We start from the raw sequence: 25,880 nt of genomic DNA on the forward strand, positions 1-25,880 counted from the left end.
AAAAAACTCGGAGGTTAGTCGCTTCTCAGTGCTGTAACTTGTAAATGCGTAAACATAAATGGCTGAAGTTTTGACAGGCGTCGTTTGAAGGATCAAGCTCGATGAAAATGGTTCACATTAGTGAATACTAATGCCATCTCTTAGAATTTTCAGGTACTTATCAGGCTGCCTAGTAACTAAACAAGTAAATCAAGGTAAAGTAAATGGCAGTGTGCCCAGAGGCAGACCGCGGAAAGAATGGTTAGAATGTGTGAATGAGACCCTAGTTAGAAGAGACATAAGAAGTCACAGAAACACGAGTGCCCGCATGAAAAAATGATTGGACATAAAAGAAGCTAGAGAAGTATGCCAGGACAGAAAAATATGACGGCAAATAATTTATAAAAAGAGTGTCAGTAGAGTGAATGACGCCTATAAAAAAGATCTTGGATACTAGAGAGATTGATCAGCAACCTGGGTCGGAGCAGTGTTGCGTAACGAATATGCTATTTAGATACGTAACACTAGAATTATAGATCAATCTAAAACTCTATACCCCCTTCTTCACATTACTAACTTCTTCACATTACTCCCTTCCACGCCCAGTTAGTCTCGCCTACCCTGAAAGGAAAATGTCCTAATGGTTGGTATAATAATAATAATAATAATAATAATAATAATAATAATAATTATTATTATTATTATTATTTAAAAATTGAAATCGGTGGCTCAGTTGGTTAGACACTCGGACTTCACTTCAGAGGTCCGGGGTTCGATCCCTGAACCGGTACCTCTGGAATTTTTTTAATGTACATTTACCGAGGTTTTGGTGGTTCGGAACCCACCTTAAGCTGTAGGTCCCCCCATCATGTACTTGAATGCAACCGAGTCCGTCAATGATGGGGTAAAAACCAGGCTTTGTCCAATATGTCTGGACAGACTGCTCTCATCCGATCACTTGATTGTATTATAAAAATGCATCCGTGACTGATGATATATACTGGGACAGCCCAATGCAAAAATGATCAAATAAAAAAAATCCAACTTTAACCAAAAATGCCTTCAACATGTTGGGCAGTATAAGCCTGTGACAACATTTCAACACTGAAATGTTTTTATAATAATAATAATAATAATTTAAATACTAAATGAAACTGCGACATGAATATTTTATAGACGTGAATATTTTTCTGGGCATTATTTCGAAGAGAAATATTCCAAGTCCTTTATTTACAATTTCTATCTATATTTTTTTCTGTATAGAACTTCTACCAATGTCAATAGCCTCGGGCTTGCAAAATCTAAATCCGATCCTGCATAGCACCGGAATAACTATCCTCTTTCCCTCGTCTCTGATGCGTGCACGAGTGCATGTCTCCGACAAGCGTGCAGTATTTTAGTCTCTTTGGGCGTATGTATAAGCAAAAGCAGGTACACGTAAAGAACCAGAGATTCCAATTAGGACCGAGGAAAAACTGAGCTTTTATCCAACCTCTGCAGCCAAGTCCTTTTCATCAAATTGTGCGAAAGCTCAGCACGCATCGCTCTCTTCAATGCAAATTATTTTAACGCACTGCCTGCCTAGGAAGAATAAAGCTTTATTTTAGTTTCACCAGCTTTTTGAATCATTTTTTTTCAGCTTTTGCTCTTGATAAAAATTAACTGAAAGTCTGAACCAAATAAGTTCATTCAAAACTAAAGCACAAAAGCTTGATAGAAAATATCTGTTCTACGTATATTTTTTCCTTTGGAATTTGAATTGAATAGGGACTAATCATTTATTGTTTAAATTCCACCTCGAAATAAATATTTTCTCGCCTTGAGTAAAATTCAACTACAGTCAGCTCCTGATATTAGAGGAGAGTACCCAAATATGAGATACCAACTTGGTTTGGCGTGATTGTCGGAATTCTATGTACTGAATTTAAAAGTAATATAGGTCATTTTGAAGGAAATTTAGTTTGTTATAAGAAGCTCAAATAAAAAATTTTATTAAAAATTTTCTTTTATGCCAGGAAATAGCTAACACAATGCAAAATAAAGTATTATTTTTAATGAAAAACTTCATTCTATGTTTCCGAAGTATAAATTTACTGCTATTTAGATATATTTAGTTTTTGCAGTAGTCACAAACATTTTTGTAACCAATTTCCCCCGCACAGCCACATTGTTATAAAAACCACAGGTATCTCATATTATGAGAACCACACCGTGCAACTATGCACTTACTATGTCTGACCTGACCTGTACCTACCTGTACCTGTAAGAATCTTTTTTGTTAACCTGAACGCTATCGATATTTTCCTACTTAGTTATTCAATCCCCATCACTCCAGACAAGCATTGCTGCTAAATACATATTTAATGAATAATAAATCGGGTTTAAAGAATTCCCTTCCAAGAATCCTATAATCTTTAGATGCCCAATGAAAAATGGACTATACCACGAAATTACTCTTTCTTCAAGGGCTACAAGTTAATGATAGAACCAACAGAGTGGGTCTCTTAGTTTAGCAGATACCCCGTTTTCTCATATTACGAGAATATCTCATATTCGAGTACTCTCCTCTATATTATGTTTTGGGTTTATACTTTATCTTTTTTGGTTAAAAATTCTACTATTTGATGGAAGATTTAATTATATTGTTAAAATTTTAACTATTTTGTTAGAAAGGTGTGTTTTTGGTTAAAACTTCAACTGTTTTGTTAACAATACGTCTTTTTTATACAAATTTCTTTCTGTTGGATTGAAAATACGTCCTTTTTTATTAAAAATTGAAGGTTAATTGAAGGTATTGAATCTCTGAATAAAGGTAAAAAAAAGGTTTTGATCTTAAAAAGTGAACCAATTCCGAGTAAATCAGGAAATTATAATTTTGCATTTTTTCAAGCTTTCCAAATTTAATAGTGCAAACTTTATTTAACATAAAAATACATAATTCTGAAGCTAATATATGTTTCGGTCAAGAAATGATTTTTCAATTTATAAAATGCTGCTTAGATCTGCAAGAAAAAAATGTTCTATTTTCCAGATTTCACTTCATAATAAAATTTGGAATTTGCGACTACTCATTAGAATATTACGGATCTTACGGACTACGCCGTAGTTTTCCATACAACATATGACTGCGCAGTAGTTTATAATGTAACCTATGTCTGCGCAGCAGATTTATATGCTAATTATTACCCTGCAGTACTATGTTAAAGATGCGATTTGTAACTCAGCAAGGCAAATACATTATCTCCGACAGATGCAACCCTGTAATAATAAATCGAGAGTGAATAAATCCAGTTTCGTTTTCAAAGGTCTGAACTCATCGATAGGCAGATTTCTGAAAAACGTTACTGATTTCGACAGCATGGATCTTGATAAACGATCGATGGGAGGCGCCCACATTGAACTCGCTGGAAAACACAAGCGTGGGCACTGACACATAAATATGTCGTTCGGATTGCTTGGTGCATTGCGAGCTTGAATTTTTTTATTTTTTTTTTTTTATTAAAGTCGGACATACCGGTTTCGGGCCACTTCCCTATAAGTGTAAGGAGCAGATATTGGTAGCACGCGAATACTCATTAATATGGATCTTATGTGGGATGAACGGACTCTTATATTCGCAAGACTCCGGCCCACTTTCTGCTACTTTAGCTTGCTTTAGCTGACTTTAGCTTTCACCACCTTGTGCCAGTCACTGCACTTCCTGCACTGATTGCCGTCCAGTAGTTAGCGAATCAGACCAGATTCGTCGCTTCTTTTGTGGATAGTTTAATAAACTTATCTACGAGGACGGATATAGTTCTTTTAATTGGATATATTAATCACTCTATTGTATCAGCTTCCGGTCAGAACTCTTGAATGAAATCATACTCTCGTGCAGAAAACCTGCCAGGCCTCGAAAATCAGGGAAAAGAAGTGAATAAATTGCTGTTCATGAAACGATTTTATTATTTATAATTGGCGGTTACGATTGAAGCAGTTTAATTTAATAATTAATATCGTACATACTTGACACTCTTTCCACCGTTTAAATATAATTTCTCTTGTTTTTCCGAATTCATCTTTTTTGGTTTAAAATTCAACTATTTAATTGAATATTAACTATGCTGTTGAAACTCAACGCCTTGGTTGAAAGTTCCTGTAATTTTGTACAGATTTCTTTCCTTCTGAGCTGAAAAAATCTTTCTTGATTAATAACTCAACTCTTTTTATTTAAATTCGAAGTTGTGGTTTGTAACTTAATCTCTTTTGGTAGAAATGTCATGTTTTTTTTTTTTTTAATGCAACTATTTCATTAAGGATTCATCTCTTTCTTTGACATTTTAATTATTGGATTGAAAAATTGGTTTCTTTTGGTTGAAAAATAACTTTTTTATCTCAAAATTTAACTATTTGAATTGTTTGCATTCGTCTTTTTTTCTGGAATAATTAAATTTTTTTTAAATTATAATGTTTTTCTTGAAATATTCATTACTAGGTAAATTTTTCATTAAAACTTCATTTTTATTGTTGAAAATTAAACTACATTAACACTTTGTTAATTTTTTTAAGATTCTTATATTTTGTTGAAGATTCATCTGTTTGGTTGAAAATTCAACTATTTTTGTTGATTTTTTTTTAATTCAAATGTTTTTAATTTATAATACAAATATTTTTTGGTAATATAATTAACTAATATATTTTTCGTTGTTAGTGCACCTTTTTGGTGAAAATTCCCATTTCTTTTTTAAAAAATGATCTGAGTGGCTTGAAAAAACAGTTTGGTTGATATTTTTTTTCTTTCAGGACTGAAAAATCTTTCTTGGTTGAAAATTGAACTGTTTTGATGAAAATTCGTCGTTTTAGATGGAAAATTCATCTTTATGGTTGAAGTTTCAATTATTGTGTTGAAAAATTCATTTCATTTGGTTCAAAATTAATTTTTTTATCCGAAAATTCCAGCTCTTTTATTGTTGAAAGTTCCTGTTTTTTGCTGGAATTCAGCAATTTTTTTATATTTAGAATTACAATCTTTTCTGGTTGAAATATCAAATATTATATTTTACGATAAAAACTCCTTTTTTATGAAAGTTTAACTACTTTGTTAAAAATTTATTTTATTGTTAAAGATTCATCTGCTTAGTTCGAAATTTAAGTATTTTGTTCAAAAAAAATTTTTTTGTCATATTTCTTTTTTTTATACTGAAAATTCAAGTATTTAGTTGAAAATTAATTTTTGTTTGAATTAAACTTTTTTTTTATTAAAAATAAAAATATTTTCGGTTGCAATTTATCCACTATTATATTTTTTTTTGGAAAATTAACTTTTTTGATAAAAATTAATCTTTTTCTTGTTGTTAAAAATTGGTCTGTTTTGCTTAAAGTTTAACTATTTGGTTAAAAACTAATTTTTTTGCTATTAAAAATGCACTATTTTGTTGAAAATTCGTTCATTCACTTGAAATCTTACAAATTTAAAGCGTTTCATATTGAATTCGATACGTTACCTATATTAGTTTTATTAAAAAAATTTTATCCTCATATTATTTCCCTATTCTCGTAAAAAATCACCCAATATCCCCTATTTTGAGATCTTTTTAGGCTAAGAAGTCTGATAGTGCAATAATTAATTTTTATCAAATTGAATAGTTCAAGGATTTGAGATTTTAAGGACTTGTTTAATTCAAGATCTTCACTATAATTTTTTTTTATATATCCGTTATAGATCCTAGTTGTATTTATACTTATTATTTATTCCAAATAAACGACCTCGTTTCTTCTCGACATTAAACTTGGCGAAGAATGTTAATCCGGACATAATGCCACCTGCTGTGTTGGCTTTATTACGTGCCAGTTTCCGGTAGAATTCCAATGATGGAACGCGAATATATTATGCTTGTATGTACTTTTATTAACCGGGATTATTTTCAGTACATTGCTAGTAACCAGGCTCGAGGCTCGACTTCGCTTCGCCAATAATTCATTCTACTCGTACTCGCGATCCTCTCTCTCATCGCGGATCCCTTCGTAGTTCGTCTACCTATTTCCGAATCACCCCGGAATATTTTTGGCCTTAGATACCAAGCGTTCACTTGGTTCACTTGGTCGAGAAAACAGGGCTAGAGTGCCGAAAAAGTTCAGCAAGCAGGGCTAGTTTTATTTAAGACAAGAATTTTATTTCGCAAATTGGGGTCTTTTAAGAACGATACATTTTCGGAAGTTTTGCATTCCTTAAACTTAAGGATTTTTAATATAATAAAATTTTTTTAAACTAAGCTCTTGTCATTTTATGGAGTTCTGAATATCGAAGAATTATTATTTTGAAACAGAAGAATTAAGGATTTTTTAAAGTCCAGAGACTCTTAATATTTCAAGTTTTAAAGATTTTCGCCTTCTTCAAAGCTTACAAACTTTCAAATTTTGATAGTGTTTTAATGCTTTCATGTCCTTTAAAGCAGGATGTCTGGCGATCTTGAAATCCTGGAATTCTCCTTGAATTGTTTTTAACCTTGTAAACTTGAAAATCTCCTTGATTTTTTGACGAGAATCTTGAATTTGATTTTTTATAATGGTTTATTTTAGTCTTTTAGTATTTTTATATTTGAAATGTGGTAAAGAACGTTAAAGTTATCATTTTTTGTGATATACAATTTACAAATTATAAAGAATTATGAGTTAAAAATGTCGATCTTAATTCAGCTGTAGGATTAGATTTTTTTGCACTTTTGACTGTACCCCAGATTTCTAGATTTCATCATATTTAAAAATTCGAAAAAATTTCAAAATATTTCACAAATATTTCAAAGCTTTCAATAGATTTCCCAAAAGTTTAAAGATTTTAAGGATTTCAAAGATTTTACAAAGGCGTTTACATCGTATTTCAAATGATTTCATCATGTTTCAAAATACTTAAAAAGGTTCTAAAATATTTTAAAAGATTTCGCATATTTCAAATATTTTAAACATTTCATAAGTTGCAAATGATTTTTGAAGACTTCACGAAGATCTAAGAGATGTCACTCAAAGATTTCAGGGATATACAATTTTTTACAACGGCGTTATAAATCAGATTTCAAACGATTTAAAATATTTCAACCATTTTTTAAACATTTTAAATGACTTCAAAAGATTTCACAAAGATTTCATAAATATTTAAAAAAGAGTACAAAGATTTTTTAAATTTTACAAACAATGAAAAAGATCGCATAAAGGTTTTAAAAGAGTCCGCAATTTATTACCTAAAATTTTCTAGTGACTTGCAAATTTTATTTTCAAATTAGACATTAGCAGTTGGGTTTTAGTCACAAACCATCAAGATCAAAATTGTTTAGGAGAGCGAAGAAACATTCTGCAAAATGGGAGTCACCATTTAAAAATAAGACGGAATTTCACTTCCGAGATGACGTGACGCTTATTCAGATACAAAATTTTTTATTAGAAGCTGTTATCCATTTGGGAGGAAATAGATATGTCAGCTGATAATCTCAAAGTGTCACTGACCACCAATTGAAATATGCTATAGGCTGCAGAATGCTGTAAAAAATGCCAATAGTTTAAATAAAATTTAATATAAAAAAGTGAACCAATTCAAAGTAAATCCTCCAAGACTTTTGAGATTAAATTTTCGCAGGTTTTGAAAATCAATTTTCGGAAGTTATTGAAAATGGAATAATAATAACAAATATTTTATACACACAAATTATTCTGTTCCGAGAAAATAAAAATGTAGTGTGACAGTATCGCACTAGGATAGACGATTATTCGGTGAAAAATCTATAAGAAGAATTAAAAAAAAAAAAATCGCTTCGTTCGCGAGTCTGAGCGCGCCTAGGGCGCGCGACGGTTGAATCTCGCGCTTCGCGCTCGAACATAATTGCACCTCGCGCTTCGCGCTCGGATATTTATTCTTTGCATTTGGAATGCTTGAAAAAAACTTTATCAAAAAGATCTCTTTTAGATGGCAGTAGTTATATGCTTCTTCATATTCTGAATTGTCTACTTAATTAAGTATAGTCAAAGATTAAGTTTCTTAAAGCTCCGTAGGCTTTGAGGTACACATTCTCATCGTGACACTCGCGCCGCGCGCTCAATTTCCGACAGACTTTTGTAAACAGGTTTTGTTGGATTTTTTTCTCGTAACTTTCGTCGTTTTTCCACACATCTAAAAATTTTTTTTCAACGTTATTTTTCACGAATAAAACAAAAAATACGCGTCCTATCAAGAAGTGATTCTTAACGAAATTGTAGATTTTTTTTGGGATAACCATTTTTGTTAATTCATCTTTTTTTATATCCTACGTAGTTCGTTCACAAAATGGAGTTTTTGATTTTCCATTATTTTTTGTGCAATCAAAATTTTAATTTTCCATTTTTGAAGAAAATCCAAAAATTAGTTATGATAATCTTGTAGGGCTTTTAAAAAGAAATGTTTTTCTTTTCTTGACTTTTTTGTTATATCGTGCGTTTTTCGGCTTCAAATTTTGATTTTCGGTTGATTAAAAAAATTTTGAAAACGTTAGAACTCTGAGAATTTTCTTTTTATCGAAAAAAGTCATGAGGATAAATTGTTAGTTCTTTTTAATACTATAAACATCTGTGCATAGAATTTTCAAATCCAGTAAAAAGTTGTCTAACAAATTTTCAAAATGCGCTCACTTTTTGAATTTTTATCAAAAATGGCTGGTTCACGAACTCGTCCTTTGTTTTAGGATCTAAAAAAGTGTGCCAAAGATGAATTTGATTCGTTGATTTTTTCGAGAGTTATCGTGTTTACGGACGGCCGGACGGACAGACAGACAGACGCCATCCTAAAAACCTGATTTTCGGATTCAGGGGGTCTTGAAACGTGGAGATCCGTTGAAAAAGGTGGTGTCAAATTTCCGACAATTCTAATACTTTCTCAATCATAAATGATGAGAATGTAAAATTTGCTATTATGCTCAAATAGTGCATTTAATTTTTTTACTTATCTTTAAAAAAACCTATTGTCGAAGAAATATTAGTTATCATCTAGTTCTGTACTGCAAACCTTCAATTTCATTGATAAAAACAAAAAACTTAGAAAAACTTGATTTATTGACGTGGAAAACCTTGAAAAACGTTGAATTTTGTTCCTATGAATCGCTAGACATCCTGTTTAAATGTATAGACCGTGTTATGAACATCATAAACGTATGAACTGTCTAAAGTTTAGACTCGGCCAATTTTAAATGATAAATATTTTAACTTTTACACTTTCAAATTTAAATTGTTTGACTTTTTTTCAAATTCGAAGCCTTAAATTTAATCGTATATCAATTTCGTAGATTCTGAATTGGAATAAAAAGTTGTCGAGAATTATAAAACTTGTTTGTTATAATTTTTTGTGAATAAAAAAGTTCATTTTTTAATTGTAATTGTTTCAAATTTTAAATGATTAATTAATTATATTTTTTCAGACTTCGCTGTCCATTGTGCATTATCTCTTTATCTCTAATCACTCTTTAAAAAAATAACAACCTTTTAAATTTGGCGCTCCCAATACGATTGGCCCGCCATTGCATGCACTGCGGTAAAAGGGGGCACTCCGGCCAATGGCGGGGAAGGGCGCGGAAAGCTTATGGTGGGAGCGCGGCAGTTGGTCTAAGTTGGTCTCGAAACCTCGAGCAGAAACTTCACGTAGACATCTTTTCTTCCCGAAAAGTTTTTACCTCTTTTGTCGATACTCGTTCAACCTTTAAGTTGCCTCGAGTTCGTTTCACGACGACCTCATCTCCGAGAGAGCGAAATTTCCCTAGAGGAAAATACCACCGGCTGGATAAAAAATCTCCGGTGCGAAGTGCGAGCTAATCCTTGGCAAAGGTACGTTGTTGCATTTGGGTCCACCATCGTTGCACGCACGCACGTTGTGAGCGTGCTGAGAATTTGAATTTTGAATCGGTGCCGGCCGGCCGGCGAGCCGTTATACATCCGTCTCAGATTAAATTAATTATCATTATCGCGTTCAAGTCTCAAAATCTTGTGAGAAATTCTCTGTTCGTGTGTGTTTTTTTTTTTGCGTCTCGGTTGGTTCGGTCTCGATTCGCAGTTCCTCAAGGCGAGTGGAGGCGAGTTGTGAGTCAGGTGTTTTCTGCTAACAAAGATCATGATGTGGGGGACATCTGTCCCTAATTATCTTACGAATCCTGAAGATTAAGAATTCTCTGAAGCAGATGCTTAACACTTTCAATCCTGTGGAAAAAAGTGTAATGAGGTTACAAAGTTTTTCTAGTGAAATTTGGCTGTGATTAGTGAATTTTTTGGCAGTGAAGATTTCGTAAAAAAAATGTACACAGTAGTGGATCAATGGGAAGCAGTTGGCACCTTTTTATCATTTCGTTTTAAATACTGTTGTTTCTTTATTCTTTGTGGTTATGAGAAATTGCAATATTTTTCGATTATTTGGATTCGTGGGTAAGAATTTTCCATTTTTCTCCACGTGGATATCTCTTTGTTTAGAATAATTGCAGACTTACAATTAACCCACTTTTTTCTGTTTTCATCTGTTTTATTCTAATTATTTTAGGAACTGCACATAAAAATTTATCGTTGTATCAACTCTATTATTATTATTTTTTTTTTTTTGGTTTAAAGGGTTTATAAAAAGTCGATAATTATTTATTTAAAAACATGTTTAAATAATTACTATTTATGTATCATTTTCTTCTTTTTCAGCTATCTAAAAAGCAGTCATTTTTTCCCAAATCTTTATAATTACAATTTTATCTTTTACATAATTTATAATACATTTTCTATTGCGGAAATAGTCACAATTTTTTGTTAACAAACTGGCTGAGGCCTTCGTTATCGTGAATGAAACTTGACCTTATCATTTCCGATGTCTTGTAGTTTCGCTCAAATGCAAAATAAATTAATAGAACCTGTTACAAAAATCCTATTATTTTTTGTTGAAAATAATGTCCTTTTGTCTAAAGAGTCTGCTGTTATACTTTTAGGTCAGAATTTATGTTAAGTTAAAAATTCATTTTTGTCGTTAGAAGTTATCTTTCTTGATTAAAAATGAACTTTTTTGGCGAAAATTCAACTTTTATGGTTGAAAATTCGATTTCCTTCTAAAAAATGATCTTTTTGATTTAGAAATTCAACAATTTGGTTACTATTTTTTTCTTACTGAACTTAAAATCTGTCTTGGTTGGAAATTTTACTCCTTTTGGTGAAAATTTGTCCTGCGGTTTAAATATTCATCTCTTTTAATAGAAATGTCATTTTTTTTTAAATAAAAAATGCAACTATTTGGCTGATTGAGTCATCTGTTTGGTTGCAATTTTTATTATTTTATTGAAAAATTCGCTTCTTTTGGTAGAAAATGAATTGATTATTTGATAATTCAACTATTGAATTGTTGGAAATTCGCCTTTTTTGCTGGAATTCAACTGTTCTTTATTTAAAATTACAATTTTCTTTGGTTCAAATATCAGCTATTTTATTTTTCGTTAAATTTTTTTTAAAGGTTAAAATTAAACTATTTAAAATTTTTTTATATTTCTTGACGATTCATCTGTTTGGTTAAAGATTTAAATATTTTGTATAAAATTCATTTTTTGTGTATTTAATTTTTTTGACAAAAAATTCAACTTGAAGATTCATGTATTTTGTTGTAAATTCTTCTATTTTGATTGAGTTCAGCTTTTGCATCAAAAGTAAAAATATTTTTTGGTTGCAGTATATCAACTATTATATTTTTCGTTGAGTATGAACTTTTTTAAAATTAAAAAATCAACCTTTGAGTTGAAATTAGATTGAAACCCTAACTCTTTGGTTGAAAACTGATACCTCTTGGTAAACAACATTTTTCATGGTACAAAATTCAACTCTTTTGATGCAAATTCGTCATCTTGGTTTAAAAAGCGATCTCTACTGATATCAATATCAACTTTTTTTGGTTAAATATGCAACTATTTGGTTGAGGATTTATATTTTTAGATGAAACTTTAATTATTAAACATTCACTAGTGAATCACTGTCGCTTTTTTCTTAAATGTTTAGAATTAAAAATTTAATTTTTACACACTTTATAATAAATTTTCTCTTGCAGAAATAATCGTAATTTTTCATTAACGAACTTGCTGAGGCCTTCGTTATCGTGAATGAAACTTGACCTTTTCATTTCCGATTTTGTGAACCTTCTCTAAATTGACGAAATCTACTTTTATCGTCGAGAAATAGTTAAAAATAACTTTTACATCGCACGATTTCTTTTTCAGACTCTTCTTAAATGAATGCTTGAACATAAGATTCCGATGCTTTTTGAAATGTGTAAAGTGATTCGATTTTGCAAAAGAATTTTAATTCGCGATAATGCAGATTTATTTTTTTTTTAATTTACGCTTAAGTTTTATATGTATAATTGACAAGAACAATTTATTTCTAAGAAATGTGTACTAGACCTTAAATCTTTCCTAGCTGAAAGTTAAATTGGATCTAATTTATCAATTGAATCTTTCGTCCAAGCTTTCAAAACTTCTTCTGAATAATTGTAGGAGTATAATTCTTTATCTAGTTAAATGTTAAATATCATGATGTTTCTGATGGTTTCAATTTCTTAATTAGAAATATCAAACCTATTACCGTACTTCAGGGTGTCTAGCCTATGTGGAAAACATGGAATTGTCCAGGAATTTTTATATGCCTTGAGAAACCTGGAATTAAAATTAGATTTCTTGGTAACGAGTTAAACTCTTCTTCTAGAAAAAAATAGTTGTTTCCTTTGTCTTAAAATTAATTTTTTTAACTGAAAATTTAACTATTCCAGCTAAATATTCATAATTTTAATTAAAAATTCATCTTTTGGGTTTAAACTGAATCTATTCCTGTGAAAGATTCTTTATTTTACATGAAGATTCACCACTTTGGTTGAAACTTGTTTTTTTGTTTGTATTCTTTTACCAAAATATGCGCTAAATTCGAATGCATATACTGTAGAGGCTTAAATCTTTCTAAATTAAACTTATTGAATGAATCCTTAGAAACTGAAAAATTACAATTATTTATAATAAACGCGTGAAACTGTCAATTGAAAATTAAGGGAACTTAAGATTAAAACGAATTCGAACTACTCAATTTGAAAAATTGCCAAACATGTGGATAAATTGTTTAATTGAAAGTGCGTTAAGAATTTTAAAAGTACATATTCCAATAATAAGAAATTTTTAATAAAAAAAAAGCTACAAATTAAATTACTTTGAGAATTCAGGCTCTGAATTTATTACATACTTCTGAACATAGAATTTTTCTAGTTAAGTTTTTTGAAGATTTAATTAAATGTGACATTTTGAGTTCAGGATTAAAGTATGTATCAGCGCCTTCGAAACCAATTAATTTCTTTCGCAAAAGAACAAAAGCAACGAAATCTTGACTAGTGCATTTCAAAGTAGGTCATTGGACGTTCTGATGCTTGCTTTTGCTTGAAAAGTCAGTCTCACGACGTTAACATTCTCCGTATTTTTATGTCTAATCATTCAATTAATTCTGATTTCCCACGTCGCAAGTTCACTTGATATTTATAGTTTTGGAAATGGGCAATACGTCTCATTTTCTCTTCCAGACCTGAAACTCCTTATAACCTGGTAATTGGATAGTCGTCGTATTCAAAGATCCATTTACGTTCAGTTCAAACTTATTATTCCATTAAAAGAGTTTGAATCAATGTCAAAATTTTCGACTGGTTTCTCTCTCTCTCTTTTACGTTTGAAAGTGCAGTCGATGATTGAAACAATTACAAAATTCGATGGAAAATCACCAGATCTATGAATAAATTGCACTTGCATTGTAGATTTACAATGTTGAGCTTATTTATAGACCCCTGAAGATGTGATAGATTCGCATGCTGTCTATTGCGAGTTATTTATTGCGTCATTTCAATATTTTTTACGTTCGTTGAACAGGGAGTGCAACACCCTGTTACCTAAAACGAAATTGATTATCATCAAGGCTGAGATGACGTCAACATTAATACTGAGTATTTGTGTCGAGCTTGCCTTTCGAGCTGAATCATTTCTAAAAGTCGCTCAAGTGTTTCAAGTTTTTCTTTCCTTAATCACAATTTTTCTTGTTGATAATTCTTATCAAAATCACAACTATGAATGAAAATGCAACTGAAATATTTGTAACGTACTTGTTCTAGATTCTGTAGATTCAAGTTTATCAGATCAAGGTTATTGGTTGTGAATCACTGAGTCGTGAAGGATAAGCGGCGGGTGCATTAGTTTATTTTAAAAATGCATCGTAGTTAGTTAAATTTTATTTAAAATCAACTTTATTCTTCGGGCTTAAATACTGAAGGAATGAATGGTTTATTTAATAGTGTAAAAATGTCACAAGTTTTGTACATTGAAGATTTAAGACTGCCCGCGAGAAAGGGAATCCGACTGATCTTTGGTGCTGAAACCATTTTTTTTATCTCTTCTAGAATCGTGCTTATGCTGATCTGCTTTTGAGAGCAGAAATTCGTTAATTGTAATTAAGTGTTAAAGATAGCGTACGAATCCTGAAAAAAAAATTTTTCAAGCTTATTCATCTCTGGGATAAGCTCTCGTATCACGATGTAAGAATCAAGATAACAGCGGAGAGAGTTCGAATTTGTTCAGAAGTACCAGGAGAAACCGGGCCTTGAATAGCAGGAGCCAAGTGAAGACCCCTGTCTAAAATTAGATCTTGAGTCGCCGGATTCGCGTGACATTAGGTTGAGCGTATGCAAGGAAAAAGAAAAACACCGAGACATGATGAGATGGAAGCGATGGAAGTCCCGAGTGACAAATAAAAAATTACAAATAAAATGGGTATCGCGGCTGTCCCGAGCATTTATTTAATCCTGTCGTGTCATCCCATTCCAGTCCTCTTTTGGGCAGAACCCTCATTGTTCGACCACGAAGGGCGTGTTGCATTTGGCTCCTTCGAGCATGCAGTGTTCATTTCGTCTTCCCACGCAGTGCACTTACCGTTACCTAAAAACTGTCTTTAAACCCTTCCAGGAATCATAAATAAAACCCAGGAACTTCGCCCAAAGTTTACTCCCTTTCTATCTGATTACTGAAATATCTCGACTACATTTTATTCAAACATGCATTATCTGATCGCGGAATAAAAAATGAATATTTTGCTTGACTTGAGTGAATCTTTAGAATTTAAGATCACTAGTAAGAAGATAATTGTGTAGATAAATTGTTGAAAAAAGAATATTTTTCTGATGTTTCCTTTTTTTTAGCTGCGAATGTAAAATTATTATAATATTTTATATTTCATGAAAAAAAGTTTCAGAATTGTAGTTTTAAAGTATAAAGTTTCAGAGACGAAATTTCGAACTTTTCTTTTTCTAAAGCGGTTGAAATTGGACATTATTTTAACTACTGAAAAATTGTATCCCTTCAGAAAAGAAGAACTTTAAGTGAAGAGTTTTGAGTCAAAAGTTTGAAATTTTGAAATGCAAACGTTTAAAAATAAACTGTTACCAGATAAATATCGCATTGACTCTTAAATGTTTAAATTATTCAATTTTAAAAAATTCAAGAAACAAATTACTGGTTGAACTTTAAATTAAATTTTCTTTTAAACAAGCTGGAAATTCAAAATGTTCCATTTTTAATGACAGAAGTTTGAAAGCCCCCAGTTTTGTTTCCATATTGAATTTTTTAAATTAAAAATATTGTTAATTTGTGATGGGATCTCCACTTCAAATATTTCTGTCTTTAATACTCCATTTATTTGTTTTTTATTGTTATTTATAATTTCTGAAAAAATCAGGTAAATGAAGCTAGCCTAATTATTACTTAACGGTAACGAAAAGATAGCCCTATTCTTCGTAGAACTCATCGATATATTGCCATGTTTAAAAGAATTTCGATTTCAACTTTTTTATATAAGTTCAACTCATTTCAACTGTTAACATTTTCAATTATGAAATCATTCAGCTTACAGTGCGTAATTTTGACATTTTTTACTTTACAAATTTTGCGTTTTAGATCTTCACTTTTAAGTGTACGTTTTAAATTTAAAGAATTTTAAAATTCAGTTTTGAGCTCTCCCGTAATTAAAAATTAAGAGTGTATTATAAATTGAGCAATATTTGATTTTACAAGACGATTCTAAATCTGTTCAAAATTAAAAAGTTTACGGATTTTAACGTTAAAAATATAACTGTTTTAATTCCAAAGCTTTATTTGTTAAACAAGTGTAAACGTCCAATTGAAACTGTATAAACTATTTTCGGTTTAAAACTAATTTTAATTAATATATTCATAATTAAGTGCTTTTCTTATATTATTAATCGATTTAGTTTTTAATTTGGATATTACAAAAAAGAAAAGGAAAAATGGTAATTTATCATGAGCAGTTTTAAGTAAAATATTCAAAATGAAACAATTTGAAACTTAATTGTTGTAAAATTTCAAAGTGCTAAAACTAAACTTAAAACGTTACAATTTTAATTGTTACATTTTTTTAATTCGTTAGTGAAAGTGTTGACTTTTGATGTATAAATAAAAATTGAACAATTATTCATTTGAAATTACTCAAAGTGAAAATAATTTAACTTCTAATTTAAAAAATGTTCACTTAAAAAAAGTGTTGTTATCAACTTTTAATTTTTCTTGCTTAAAAAGCTTAAAATTATATAATTTTTAAAATGTATAGATTTATTCTTTCATGTGAAGAGCATAAAAATTGAAACTGGTAACGTGGATTTAAATATTTTAATTAGAAGTCCTTGAAGTATTCAATTTATAAAAATTTAAATTTTGTAAATTTGCATTTTAACTGCATTTAATTTAAAATTGAACAATTAAAAAGCGTTAAAATTTTTGTTCTTAAGTGTAAATTATTTAGTGCTGGAATTTAAAAATTCTGAATCAATCTATTAAAACGGCTGCCCCGAACTTGAAATTAAAATTTTCGAACTCTTCCAAATTTGAAATATTGTTCTTTCTTAATGAATTTAAGTTTGTAATTATTATTTTATAACAATTTCTGATTTTCTCTTTGAATTTTGAGTAATTTCCTATGTTTCATATTTCATGATTCAAAAAGCAATTCCCGAATGCATATCAATCCCAGATTTAAATTTAACCGATCCTGGAAAATTAAATTCTCGTTCACATGCCCTAGATTTTGAAATATTTCCTGCTAAGGAACACGTTCTTCTTTGAATGAGTGCCTTCTTATTCTCAAGAAAGTGCATAACAAGACAACAATATGAAGTAAAAAGAGTCACACAAACTGCAATTAACCATGGGTTTAAAAAAAACCCATGTTTAAAAAAAGTTTTTAAAACCATGGGTTTTAGCTTCGCGGTTTCTTCATTAAAAGTGAGAATGCTAAGTTGCTAACTAGCGCTGCCTTGGTAGAAAATGGTATTTGAATCTAAGTAAGTGACTGGCACGTAGGCAGCACTTTCATCTTTCCTTCAGTCTTCGTCCATACCTCTTATTCGAAAACAATAAATTTACCTAAACTTTCAAGATAATTAAATCCCGCACTACGCCTGACAAAAAAGAGGTCTGCGAGCTTCTTTTTTTCGGTTACTGAATAATTTATTGATGAATTCAGTTAAAAATGCAAATATTGGAACAATTCAATTTTCTGAGAGTATTTGAAAAATGAGTTAAATGTGGAAAAAATTGAATCCTAGGAACAGACGACAGGTAACTGAATCGAGATGAGGAGCGGCTGTTACTATACCGCGTACAGGTGGGTGGTGTCAGGGGCGGAGAAAAGAGGGGGTTCTGGGGCTCCAGACTAGATCGATAATGCATCTCTTGGCAGGCGTAGTTGCTTTTAGTCACCGGCGATTGCTCCTGTTCGAAACTCTCTTAACGTCCTTCTTAAATTCGACCCCTCTTAGCAATTAATCAGTGAATCAGTAAATCCTCTACACAAACTCGGTCGAGCGCGAAAAGGTGGCCGAAAACTGGTGCGGTTGACGATAAGGGGATAAGCCGGTATCCTCCCTCTTCGTTAGGAGATCAACGAACTTTGATCAATATTACGGTATAATTTGTCTTAATTAGTTTCACATTTTTCTCCAAAAACATCTTTCTTTCTGTGGCTCTCGTCTTGGACAATTTTGTTTTACTTCTCTCGAAAATATTACTTTTATGCAATAAGTTTTGATTAAGCATGACAATTTTAAGTTGCAATAATTTTTTTTTTCAAATTGAAATTTTTATTTATAACTTTAACTGATTCGTATTTTATTATTAATGTTATCGATATTGATTGTCTGACTTGGACGTTTTTCAGAATCTCGTCAACATGAACTGCTTCCTGAGGCAGATAATGTAGCGGACAGCGAGGATTCCGAGGACGAGTGGAATTACTACCGCGTCGAGCCAGATAAGGACAAAGATTCTTCTGTTCTGGTGAACGAGCCTTCCAGTGAATCCAAGGAGGAGAAGGAGGCTTGCAGTCCAAAGCCTCTTATCGAAGACGACTCCGAAAGCGAGCCTCTGAAAGAAGAATCAAATTGCAATTCAAAAAGTGAGACCGAATTGAGAACACCGTCGCCTGGACTTACAGACACAGAGGTGATTTTTGTACCATATTCGAAAATTTGTTTGTCATAGTACCGTTTTTTCAATTTGTTGTCCACATATTAACTTATGTGTTGTTGATTTTCAAATCTTATTATTTAAAAAAAGGTTTTACATATTCAATTCACCATGAATTGACACTAATTTCTATCGTGTTCGTATTAACTCTGCAAGGTGTTACTCATAAATTAAATATGTAATGTGAAACTTAAAATATTAAAAGTTCGTTCGTATCTTTACAGTGTACTGCCGAGACCAGAAACCCTGAAGAGGATTTCACCTTCAGAAAGCAGCCCGAATCTGAACTCGAAGACATGGAGTTCCACTTGAATCCCGACGCGAAGGAATTCATCCCGCCTTCGATGTTTCCACAGCGCATGAATGTCCCTGATTTTCCCATCTCTGGGTCTCCGCTCAAGCAGATACCCACCGTGATGGACGATATTCCAATTCCCAGCGAAAGCGAGTTCGACGAGGAAATTTCTCACAGGCCGAGCGACATCGAAGATGAAGGCTCGCCTTTGTCAAAACCCCTGGATCCCGAGTACAAAATCAGCCTCGATGACTCAGAAATTTCCTCCACCAAAGCCGAATTCGGCGACGAATCCACCACAAGTTTTCTCACCACGAGCGAATTTCAGAGAACCGGAGTCTCCGCGATGGATTGTTCCTTTACAGGTTCTGATCGCGAAGACTACGACATCTCGAAAGATCCGATGGCTATGTCCTTCACTCCTAGAGATTTCGAAGCCGCTTTTGAAAAGGGAGTCGATCTGAATGCCGTTCATGATCTTTCTGATGTTGACTTTTCGGATAATATGAATGGAGTTCACGACGATGATATGAAGAGTCCAGAATTGGAATCCGTCGAGGAAAAGGAAGAAATTTCGGAGGAAAACGAACCCCTTTCCCCTTTTGTGTTAGAGTCGCCGACAGAAACTCTGGAACGGAAATCGCAGAATCCGTTCGATATGGAGATTTTGAAAGAGACGCTAAAAGAAGAAAACTTTAAATCTGCGGAAGCCACTGAGCCGGAGGCTGAAAACGATGAGGTTCAAGCTTGTTTATTCAATTCAAACGCAGTGCCTTTTGCGCAAAATATGCAGGAAGACAAGGTCTCAGAATCTGGGAACTCTCAGCTTCTTGGAGATTTCTCTCCTGAACAGAACGATGTTTCTCCGGTTCCTCAAGATTCTGCATTCGGATCTTCATTCAATCCCGTTTCTCAATTTGGATTCCAACAACCCCTGCTGCCTGAAACTGCAGACTTTGCAGCTGAAAGCAACCAGGAAAGTGTAGATGCCTTCGAGAACGGGGAAAAACTCCTGAAGAATAATGAATGCTTCTTTGAGAACAAGGAAAATGATTCCAAGCCAAATGAAGTCTTCGAGAATAATACGTGCTCCTTTGAGCACAAGGAAAATGATTTCAAGACAAATGAAGCCCTCGAGAATAATATATGCTCCTTTGAGAACAGGGAAAATGATTTCAAACCAGATGAAGTCCTCGAGAATGATGCATCCTTCTTGGAAAACAAGGAAAATGATTTCAAGCCAGATGAAGTCCTCGAGAATGATGCATGCTTCTTGGAAAACAAGGGAAATGATTTCAAACCAGAGAAAGTCCTTGAGAATGATGCATGCTTCTCGGAGAACAAAGAAAATGATTTCAAGCCAGATGAAGTCCTTGAGAATAATATATGTTCCTTTGAGAACAAGGAAAATGATTTTAAGCCAGATGAAGCCCTCGAGAATAATGCATGCTTCTTCGAGAACAAGGAAAATGTTTTCAAGTCAGATGAAGTCTTCGAGAAACAGGAAGAAATTCCCGACTTCGAGCCAGAAGTCCAAACAAACGATATTGAATTTGATCCAGAGATTCAAGAGAAATCGCAGACCAAGTTTGAGTTGAGTTTGGAGGCAGAACATTTTGAAGAGAAGGTTCCTGATGTAGCGCAGTTTTCAGATGAAACAGACAAATGTGTTCCGATTGAGACTGAGAAGATCGAAGCGAATGAAATCTTCGAACAGAAAACCAATTACGCGCCAGTTTTGCATCTTTCGGAATCTCAAGAGTTTACAGGATTGGAACGCCAGGTTAGTGAAGCTAAAGAATTGGAGAATATTGTCGAATACGCACAAGTCACGGAACCGACAGTTCAGAAGGAAAATATTGATGTAGAGCAGAAGGATGTTGTCGAGGATGTTGTCAATGACAATGATTTAGCTCGTGAATTGACCGTGAAGGTTGAGAAACTGAAGATAGAGGAACCGAAAAGCGAGGAACCTATGAGCCAGGAATTGACGAGCAACGAAGCGAAGAGTGAGGAACCGAAGAACAAAGTTCCTCTTGTTGCTGCTGCAGCTGCAGGTAAAACATTAAATAATTATAAAAGCCGGGAGTTTTTAATGTTCGTTTTCACTTATGCAGTGTACACATCTTTGAATAATAATTAAAGCAATTATGACACTTAAATAGATAATTTACATGTTTCTATAGTTCTTAAACATAAAAAATACTCTTAAAAAAATGTAAAGCTGAAACCTTTTAAAGAATGTTGAAAATTTGAAATCTGGAGACAGAAGTTGTTATCCAAAATGAAATAGGAACAGTCACAAAATATATAGTACTTTTTAAAGAAGTATTAGAAGGTGAACACTTTTCAGTTGAAATGTACAAAGTTAAATTCCTAACTAAAAAATTTAATGTTCCAAATTCATGCACTGCAATGTTAAATGTTCTAACTTAAGCAATTTTTAATTTGAATTTAAGAACACTAACGATTAGGAAAGATATAAATCGAATCGTTTGAGCTGAGGAGGGAACAAAACTTGGGGGTTGGCTTTCGACAAAAGTGAAAAAAATGTTTAAGTCAGTAAAATTTAAGGATTTCAAATTCAAAATATTTCTTTTTGGTTAAATTATAACAAATTTGTTATGTTGACAGCGTTTACTAATAAACAGTGATAAAAAATTTACAAATTTTAAAGTGTTTTGCTCAATAAGCATTCTTTTTAATGTGTAAGAACATGCTTTTTTGGATTGAGTAATATGCACAAATTAAAAAAAAAGTTGAATGTGTCGAAACTGAAATTTATTCAGCTTGAACCGTCGATTTAGGATTTTTTGGATCTCTTTTTTTTATTTTGGAACGTTATAAACACCACGAAAAAGAATCAATCCAAAAAAACGTGTTTCTGTACATTTCCGATAAATTGTAAATAAGGCAGAATTTTTTTTTCTTACAATATTTTTTCTTGTAAATTCAAAAACGAAAACATAAGATATTAACAGATTGCAAATCCTTTTCTTTAATTATTTTGGATATCAACCCACAAATTTTGCCCTTCAGCTCAAACCATTTGATTAGTTTTAGCAATTTTACTTCGCTCTACTGAACGTATAAAAATTATGTATTTAATTAATTTTATTTTATTTTTACTTTTTTATATCACTGTGAACGGATTTTCAACGTCCTAATTGTATCCAATTTTTAAAAAGAAATTCTTTAACGGCAGAAATCATTGAGAAATTATTGAAAAATTACTTAAAAATGTAACATTTCTTATAAAAAGATTGTTTGTTCCTTTCAACATACTTCTTTTATACTAAATATTTAAAAACTTAAAGCTTGTGTAGATCGATCGTTAAAATACTGAAATTCCTGATATATTTTTAAACGAAAACTTTCTTTTAGATATTTAACATAGAAATTACATCAGTAACGTAAATTTATAAAATTAATTACTAATAATTGGAATTTCTTCAAATATGAAATTTACTGGCTTATTTAATTATTTACCAATTTATTTAATTTACTGATTATTTTATTTATTTGTTTGGACCAGTATACCGACAACTCTAACATATTTTATTTCATGAAATTTACCCACTTCCGGTCATTTCGGAGACATAAAAGTATAATGTTATTAAAAGGAGCACAGATTGAAGTATGATTTCCTATCGTAAATTCAAAATCTAAAATTATTTTAGATCCTGGGTCATGAAAGTGCTAACATATCCTAAACTACCTTTTTTGTAAAAAAGAATTCCGCTTTTTTCCGTTTTTTCGGTTTTAAAAAATTTTTTTATTGAGATTTCCCCTTTTTCCCGTTTCTTTGCTTAAATAAGCACTGAATTAAGAGAACCTAATAAGCAAATCTGACTATTTTTGTTTGAGGGTTATTATTTTTTAGTTGAAAAGACTATTATTATATTTTTGTTCAGAATTTATTTCTTTTGGTCGAAAATTCAACTGTTTTATTAAGCATTAGTCTTTTTGGGTAGAACTTTGGTTAATTTTGATTTAAATTCATTCTTTTGGTTGAAAAGTCGTCTTTCTTGGTTAAAAGTGAATTCTTTTTCATTAAAAAGTTTACTATTATATTTTTGGTTCAGATTTCATATCTGTTACTTTAAATTTCTACTATTTGTTGGAAAATTTAACCATCCTGTAAATTAAACTGTTTTGTTAAAAAGTCATATTTTCTTGTTGAAAATTAGTTATTTTTGATTGAAAACCCGTCTTCTGGTAGAAAAGTCATCTTTTATGGTTGAAAGTTACTTATTTTTAATTGAAAAATTTATTATTATATTTTTCGTTTCGAATTAATACCTTTTGGTTATAAACTCATATCTTCTTGGTTTAAAATAAAATTATTTTGTTAAAAATTAAACTATTCTGTTAAAAATTAAACTATTTTATGAAAAAGTAATCTTTTTTGGTCGAAAATTCAACTGTTTTGTTCAATATTTGTCTTATTGGACAGGAATTTAGTTGTTTTGGATCAAAATTTTATATTTATATTTATATTTGGTGCATATTTTAATTATTTTATTGACAATTAATCTTTCTGGGATAAAAATCTGCCTTTTAAAAGATTCGTATTTTCGCTTGAAAATTCAACTATTTGGTTGAAAATGTAAACTGTTTTTAATTGAAGCTTAATTTTTTTGTTTGAAAATACAAGAATTTTGTTAAAGATTAATCTTCGTAGGTGGAATATTCAATTTTATTGTTGTTGAAAATTCGACTTCTTCTTGAAAATTCAACTATTTGGTTGTAAATTTATCGACTTGGTTAAAAATTTAACTATTTGATTGAAAAATCGTCTTTCTTGGTAGAACGTTAACTTTTTTATTGAAAATTTACCTGTTCGGGTTTAAAATTTAAATAGTTTCGAAAACATTCATCGTTTTTGGTTTAAAATTTCGACGTGAAATCTCAGGAATATGGTACTTACATTGATATTATGTAAGTCGATTTATTTCCTTATTAGTCCACTGTTTTCTTTACAGTTAATTTACATGTTATATTTTACCTTAAAGTTATAAAATATTTAGTTCTTGGATTGGATTTGATAAAGCAACTCGTACTGAATAATAAGATTGCAAACGCTTCGACGGCAACCAAGAAAAATGTAATTTTATACCGGGAAATAGTCTACAGTTTTTTTTGTTTTGTTTTTTTTTACTGGCCACTCAGAAACACAACATTAATTTTTTGCAATTGCAGGAGCCGCAGTTGTTGCTGCGACCGCAGCAGCTGTGAAGGCAACAAAAAAGCCACCGACTACGGCTTCGAAGTCTTCAACAGCAAAAACTTCAACAGCATCAAAGCCCACAAAATCGTTGCCCACTTCTCCGACAAAAACGAGCACAGCCGCACGAACGACGGCCACAACAGCGAAGAAGCAATCCACAACGATATCAAGACCAAAACAATTAGACACCAAGCCTGCGACCGGAATCGCGAGCAAAACGTCGTCTGCCTTTAAAGCCAATCCAGCGCCAAAAGCTGCCACAACTGCTACGAAGATGGCCACACGTCTCAGTACCGCTGCCCCCAAGCCGAGAACGTCCGTCTCTTCTCCAAAACCAGCATCCGCTGCCGGGGATAAGAAACCCACCACCAACGGTGAAGTTAAATCCTTGGCGAGCAAATCCACAGCTTCCAAACCAGCAGCGAGACCGACGAGCGCAGCTGCATCCAGAACAACCCTAGTCAAGTCTTCCTCGACCACTCGTGCTTCCAGTTCTACTACTACTACCGCCGCTGCTGCTCCTGCGAAGTCGAGACTAGTGTCGACTTCCACGGTGACGAGAACTGCAACAAGAAGTGCTACGGCAACCACCAACAGGTAGAGTTTTATTTGATGATAAATGCGAATAAAAAGTCAATTGGTTCCCATGCTGTCTTTTTTTCTAACTAATCTGAATCGACATATGTCATAAACAATCAAACTCAAATTCCAGGGTTTCTAGTGGACCGGGAAATCCGAGAAAAACCCGGGAATTTTTTTTAGAATGGGGAATTTTATCATCGATCGCCAAATATTACCATCAAAGTTTTTCGATGGTTGCTTAATTTCTGTTAATGTTAATTATATGAGATTCAAGTTTTTTCTCTTCAATAGGTTGCAAGCTATCAGAATTCTATAATAAAAGAAGCTAGTATATATTTGAGAAGATATTGCAAAAGCATTGAACGTTTGAATATCTTTTTGTTTTCAATTAAATAAATTATGATATAGTAAACTTTTCAGAATTTTTCTACAAATGTCAAAAAATGCAGATATCTCATCTGTAGAAAAATAACAATAAAAACCAAATTAATATGTATTTAAAATAAATCAGAGTGAAATTTTTCCAACATTTTGTTTAAACTTTCAAATGTACCATATGAGCATAAAATTTCACAATAATAGTAGTAATAACATAGTGTGATTTTATAGCAATTCATTTTTAAAATGATTTAAATGACATTAAAAGACGATTATTAGATTTAATTTTTTATAAATATTGATATTTGTACTGCTTTTCTATATATTCTTCAAAAATGGATCGAATAACTTCATCATGGCTCAGTTTATAGATAATCCCGTTTGCTGTCAATCTATGTATGATAAAGACGCTAACTTTTATATGGGGTAAAATTTGCTAAGTGTTGAGAATAATTAAACTTCAAAGGTTCACAATATTTATCACAATATTTGAAATTATTTAATTCTGAACTGTTAAAATATCAGTGATTTTTTTACAGATATTACATTTTTCAGTAAAAAAATCTATACAGTCGTTTTGAATGTCACTTGATACTACATTATATGATACTAATTAATAATATATTCATCGTCTTTAAAATGTCTACAATTTTAATTCAAAATTAAGACTTTGAATGCGCAATTCTACAAATTTAATCTTCGAGGCCTTGTAATTAAAGTTTCTTCTTAAATTGATTTTTAGATTAATTCTTCTAGGTTTCAAATTTTAAATGTCACAATATTGAAAAAATTCATATTAAAATCCTTGATAGTCAGTTTTGAATTGGAAAATTTTAGATTTAAATATAAAGCAATTTCAAAC

The 25,880-nt window shown here is 31.6% G+C and overlaps 1 protein-coding gene across 1 annotated transcript in view; it reads left to right on the forward strand.

The window, feature by feature from the left end:
* LOC117181177 (microtubule-associated protein futsch-like) overlaps nt 1-25,880 on the forward strand; it is a 186,805-nt gene that overhangs the window by 157,286 nt on the left and 3,639 nt on the right. Inside the window, exons 4-6 of the mRNA XM_033373745.1 lie at nt 18,226-18,509; nt 18,758-20,885; nt 24,031-24,655. Coding sequence (XP_033229636.1) covers nt 18,226-18,509; nt 18,758-20,885; nt 24,031-24,655 — 3,037 coding nt within the window. The remainder of the gene's footprint in view (nt 1-18,225; nt 18,510-18,757; nt 20,886-24,030; nt 24,656-25,880) is intronic.

The sequence above is a fragment of the Belonocnema kinseyi genome, chromosome 10 (genome assembly GCF_010883055.1).
Source record: "Belonocnema kinseyi isolate 2016_QV_RU_SX_M_011 chromosome 10, B_treatae_v1, whole genome shotgun sequence".
NCBI lineage: Eukaryota > Metazoa > Arthropoda > Insecta > Hymenoptera > Cynipidae > Belonocnema > Belonocnema kinseyi.